This window comes from Chrysochloris asiatica, unplaced genomic scaffold, assembly GCF_000296735.1.
Source record: "Chrysochloris asiatica unplaced genomic scaffold, ChrAsi1.0 scaffold00144, whole genome shotgun sequence".
NCBI classification, from domain to species: domain Eukaryota; kingdom Metazoa; phylum Chordata; class Mammalia; order Afrosoricida; family Chrysochloridae; genus Chrysochloris; species Chrysochloris asiatica.
In genome coordinates, this window is record NW_006408662.1 from 1,695,515 (window position 1) to 1,700,918 (window position 5,404).

Genomic DNA, 5,404 nt, shown 5'->3' on the forward strand with positions numbered 1-5,404 from the left:
GCTGCAGATATTTATTGAGTTGAAATCTTAACTGTACAAATATTAACTCATTGCTCATATCACACTTAGGAGTGGCTGTTGTTAGAATCCCTGTTAACACTTGGCACTACTGAGGCCCAGAGGGTTAATTATCATGCTAGTAAGAGACTGACTTGGAAATCAAACCCAGAGAGCCTGAATCCAAAGTCCACGCTACAATGACTAGTTTTAATACTGCTGTTGATTGTTGTTAAGTACCATCAAGTCGGATATGACCCACAGCAATCCGGTACAGGGTTTCCGAGGAGCGGGTGGTGGATTTGATGGGCCGACCTTCCAGTTCAAACTGATGATGCTGTCCAGTGCATTATCCTGCAGTGCCACACCAAGACCCCTCTAATACAACAGCCAACATACAAAAGAAATCACTCCTTATTCTAGTTTCTACCCCACATTGTGACCAGTCTTTTAGCTACAAGATCACATAATGAATCCACAGGACAACATTACAAATACTGCCCTCTTAAGGTCTGCTCTTGCTACACAAAAAAACCAACCAATCAAGCAAACAATAATGTAACAGAATAACTAGACTTTAATAACATGAGCCTGCTTTCTTAACTTTTATGGAAGAAATTAAGGTCATTAAATTGTGTTTCTCCCCACTTTTCCATTCCGGCTCTTCCTGTCGGGCTGAGGCACGGGCTAGGACCACAGACTCAGAGAACGGGGTGGGAAGACCAGGCACTCATCGGATGGTGTACCTGTCCCACTTCTTCTCGGGGTCGTAGGGCTCCCAGCGGCTGGCCGGGAAGATGTGCTTGTTCTTTTCGTACCAGCTGCGCAGCACCACCTTGCCCGCGTGGGACTCGTCCTTCTCCATGGTGGCGTCGCTCAGCAGGCGCACATCGTCATGCACGTCGAAGTTGAAGAGCGGCCCGCTCTTGCCCCGTGCCTTGGTGATGATGAAGTCATAGAAGGTGTGGTGGTGGGGCAGGATGAGGTCCTCCTTGATGTACATGAGCTGCTCGACGCCCGCAGCGCGCAGCTCCCTGAAGTCCTTACGCAGGCTCTGCAGGGCCTTCTTGAGGAACTGCTGCACCGTGCTGCCCTTATGGATGCGCACTGTGCGCCGGTGACCCGAGCCATCCCAGTAGCTGAACGTGACCTCCATCTCCTCGCTCTTGACCACTTCGCGCTGGGCCTCCCACTCCTTGCGTAGCTCCTCCCTCAGGCGGTTCTCTTCCTCCTCACGGTCCCGATCTGGCAGGAAGCTGGTGTCCACGTCGGGATTCTTGCCCAGGTTCTTCTTCTTCTTGGCCACCTCTGCTTTCCCGGGATCCTGCTCGCCTGTGCCCTCTTCTTCCTCGGCCTCCTCCAGTGAGAAGGATAAGCTGGAGATCTTGCGCTTCTGTCCTTGCCGCCGTGCTTTCTCTCGCTGCGTCTCCATTTGCAGCCGGTGCTCCTCCTGCTGATCCTTCTTGGCCAGCTGCATCTCGCGTTCCCTCAGCAGAGCCTCCTGCTTGGCCTTCATGTCATTCAAGGTCACCAGGCCCACCGTACTGGACTTTAGCTCCGCTTCTACTGCGTCGTAGTGCGCCGAAAACTTCTTGTCCACGTTTGACTTCGTGATGGTCTCCTCCGCGATGCGCTGCTTGAGCACCGCCATCTGTTCCTTCTGTTTCTCGCGCTTCCTGATGAGGTGCATGGCGCGGCCTGCTTCCCGCATGGTTCCCTTGTACTGGGCCATGACTAGAGTTCAGGGTGTTCAGTTCTTTTCCAACGTGTTCAGGGATCCTGTATCAATTAAGAAACACACACAGGTTAGAAAGAGATCAAATTAACAGCTTTAACTTCAAGTGGTCTTTGTTGTTGGTAAGTGCTGTTGTGTCGGTTCCAACTCAGAGCGACCCTGTGAAGGGTTTCCGAGGAGCAGCTGGTGAATTTGAACCGCCAACCTTGCGATTCAAACTGACTTTGAAGTCCAGGGCATTATCCCACAGTACCACACCAGGACTCCATTAGTGATCTAGAGGTCAGCACATTCTAGTAGAACTTTCTGGGATAGTCAATAAACTGTTCCATAGCTGCTCTGACCTGTATGTAGCTCGTGCAACAAGGTGCTGATTTTAAAATTTAATTTTGATTAATTTAAATAGCCAGTATGGCTTCCATGCTGGACAGCACAGGTCTAAACAATGGAGTGGACTGGTCTACTTTAACTATCCAGGCTCCCTTACATGTTCAGGTACCCTTTTAAGCATAGGCCTGGAAGAGTCAGAACACCAAGACAGCAGGTCACTTCCCTGACCTGGACCCAGAACCACGTGTACTTACCCCAAGAGCAGGGAAGGCTGGCCACTGAAGAGCACCTTATCCCACCATACAAAGTGCCCCTCCCAAGGACAGCAGCTAGTGAGGGACAAAGACTCGGGAAGAAGCACTCTAAGAGGATGGTAATATTAGTTAAAGTTGCTAGCAATATTTTATGGGTCGGATAGGAACATGTTAGTCACTGTCCCTGTCTCTCTCATAAGAATAATCATTCTCTCACCAAATACTTTTCTGCGTGTGCACTGAGCCGCACAATGTGTTAAGGTGTGCAGGAGAAATGTGGTACACAGGTTGTTTGTTGTGAGTTCCCAGGTTAGCTGGAGGAACATCTTAGACATATCCAAGGCAGTAGAAGGCATCACCTCAAGGGTCCTTGCTTGAGCTGAATGTCCATCACTGGCCCATCACTTCTCAGAACCTTCCCTTTATTTTCTTGCCTGAAACTGTAACCTATATGTTCCCTAAGGACACCTGTTTGTTATCCTCTGATATTTCATATCATCTTAGAGTCAAAATATGGAAAGAATGTCTTTGGCTAGTGCTATTTCCAGTACTTCTGTAAACCTCCCAGCTCGGAAGCTCCTGACACTGAGGCGGAACCACTCATTTCCTTCTTTCTCTGGGCTTCTCTGTCACTCCTCCCAAACTCTAGAGGATTAGTAACTGGCTCACCTACCTTCCTCTTCAAGTCCACACTCATGACTGTCTGGGATGACTTCAGCATGACCTACCCAACACCTGGGTCTCACAGGAACATGACTTCCTTACTTCCAAACATGTCTACCTTTGCAGTCATCACACCATGACCTCACCCCATTCTTATCACCAACAACTAACCTGTTATAGACTGAATTATGTGTCCTTAAAATGTGGAACCCTAACCCCATACCTGTGACTTGACTCTAATCACCTTCCAAAATGCACCCTAATGCGATCAATCGGGCTCCGTATCAGTATATGGGAATCCGAAACGGAATCACCTATGAGGTATGTAAAAAGCAGCACATATGTACAGCAACACAGATACAATGTGAGGGTTATCTACAAACCAAAGAACCAATAAATACCCAGGTCAACTCACAAGGAAGGAACCAACATAGCTGAGGCCCTGATTGAATTTTTAGTCTTCAGAACTGTCAGAATATAAAAATGTGTTTTTCAGAGTCATCCACTTGTGGTCTTTGTGTTACAGTCGGTCTAGGAGTCAAAGATAAGCACCACCTCCAAAGTTTTAATGCTATCTCCTTCTTGCCTTTCTGTTTACTCACTCTTGTACCATACTCACTGATCATTACCTGAAAACCCAAGTATCCTTTTACTTCTCCATGACCACACTGCATATGCTTATTCCCTTCCTTACCCACCCAATCTCCTTTTTGTCTGTTGACTGGAAAACCCCTAATCCTGGTTAGACTCAGCTATCTTTTCAACTCTAAACCGAAAAAGTTTGTTTACTGAGAATGACAAATTGAAGAGGAACGGACTTGCATTCATTGTCAAAAAGAACATTTCACTTGAGAAGAGAGAGAGAACAGGAAGGTTTGGTTGGTCTGAAGATTAAGAAGATGTGTGAACGCCTGAGACCATGGGCACTGACCTAGTCCCTGGGGTCTAGGGCTGAGAGTGAGGCAAACAGCTGGTCTAAAGTGTAGGGAGGTTATGTGTGAACTCCCAAACTTGCAGCTAGTACCTATTTGATTTAACTTGGATGGCTAGTTGACCAGAGCTCGAATTGAGGAATATAAGATGTTTGATAATGACAACAAGTACAAATTGCTACAATCTGATGAACTGGAGTTTTGCCTATGAAAGCAATAACTCAAAATTCCAACCAGAATGGAAGGATGCTTCATATTAAGGAACAACATTGTTTCCTCTGTACTGGGTTGATAGGGAGAAGAAATTTAGACATTGGTTATCAAAGTGGGGGGGTGGGCTACAAAAGCATAAACTAGCTGGTATAGGAGCTTCCATGAGTGTGCTTAGTTGCAGAATAAGAGGAGTAAGGTATAACTCCCACTAGTTTCTGTTGGCCCAAGATGGAGCTGGTGAAAGGAGATTGGGAATCATGGTGAGAGGATTTTATGACGCAATTGTAAATAATTTTTAACAGGATTACCGGAAATTGTCACAACTGTAATTGTAGAAGATGTGTAACTAAAAGGAGGGCATAGGTAATCTTTCATTTCAGGAACAGGTGATCCCAGTACCATCAAGAAGGAAGAGTAGGAGCGGAGCGTGAGACCCAACTGAGAAAAATAGCGACAGCAGAGATGGTGGCTGTGTGCCTACAGGCAGAAGGCTGGCTGGCAGAATGTGCCCTTTGGACATTTAAATAAATACATCTAAAAATATTTTTACCTTGTTCATTTGTGAAATAAAAGATGTAAAAGGGGGCCACCGAGAAGCAGTGGAATAAACGTTGTTTCAGGGAAGGAATTGTAATCAATGAAATGAACAAAGTGTATGGTTTTCTGAATACAGAGCTGAGGATCTTATCTACAAACCTTTCACCAAATTCACAATAAAAAGTTTAAAAAAAATAACATTCAGGAAAGTGGTAAGATGACCCTCTACAACAAGGAAAGGGAAGACCAAACAAACAGATGTAGATGGTAGTCCTAGAATGCTGAGCTCAGGTGAGGGGACAGAGAGATGGACTGGATGATTACTAGGAAAGAAAGCTGAACAGATATGGCAAAAAAGGAGGCTGGCTATTGGCCTGTTGTGCTGACCAGACATGGTACAGTCACCTGAAACTTTTGTGAGCAGCTTCAGAGACGAGATGGCATCGTGGTATTAGAGAAACATACAGGTGACTCACAAAGATAAAGGTCCACATTTTTTTCTTGCTTCCTGTACTCCCCTGGAATCCTGGTGTGGCACTTCTGGTAAGTACCTGACTGCAAAGTCGGTTTCAACTGCAAAGTTAGTGGTTCAAAATCACCAGCTGCTCCTTGGAATCCCTCTACAGGGTCGCTGTGAGTCAGAATTGGCTCGACAACACTTAACAACAGCAGCAAGAACAATACTGCGCTGGTGACCAGACAAACGTGCAGGCCACACCTGTGTATACTGCACTGGGGCTCAG

General features: G+C 46.4%; 1 protein-coding gene across 1 annotated transcript; it reads right to left on the minus strand.

Moving 5' to 3' along the window:
* Positions 1–727: 727 nt before the first annotated feature.
* FAM50B (family with sequence similarity 50, member B) lies at positions 728–1,729 on the minus strand. The gene has a single exon (XM_006870548.1). The coding sequence runs from the start codon at positions 1,727–1,729 to the stop codon at positions 728–730; it is 1,002 nt and encodes a 333-aa protein (XP_006870610.1).
* Positions 1,730–5,404: the final 3,675 nt, after the last annotated feature.

Bases quoted from the DNA above. Each gene is read 5' to 3' on its own strand.
- FAM50B (XM_006870548.1), bottom strand. From the start codon at position 1,729: ATGGCCCAGTACAAGGGAACCATGCGGGAAGCAGGCCGCGCCATGCAC.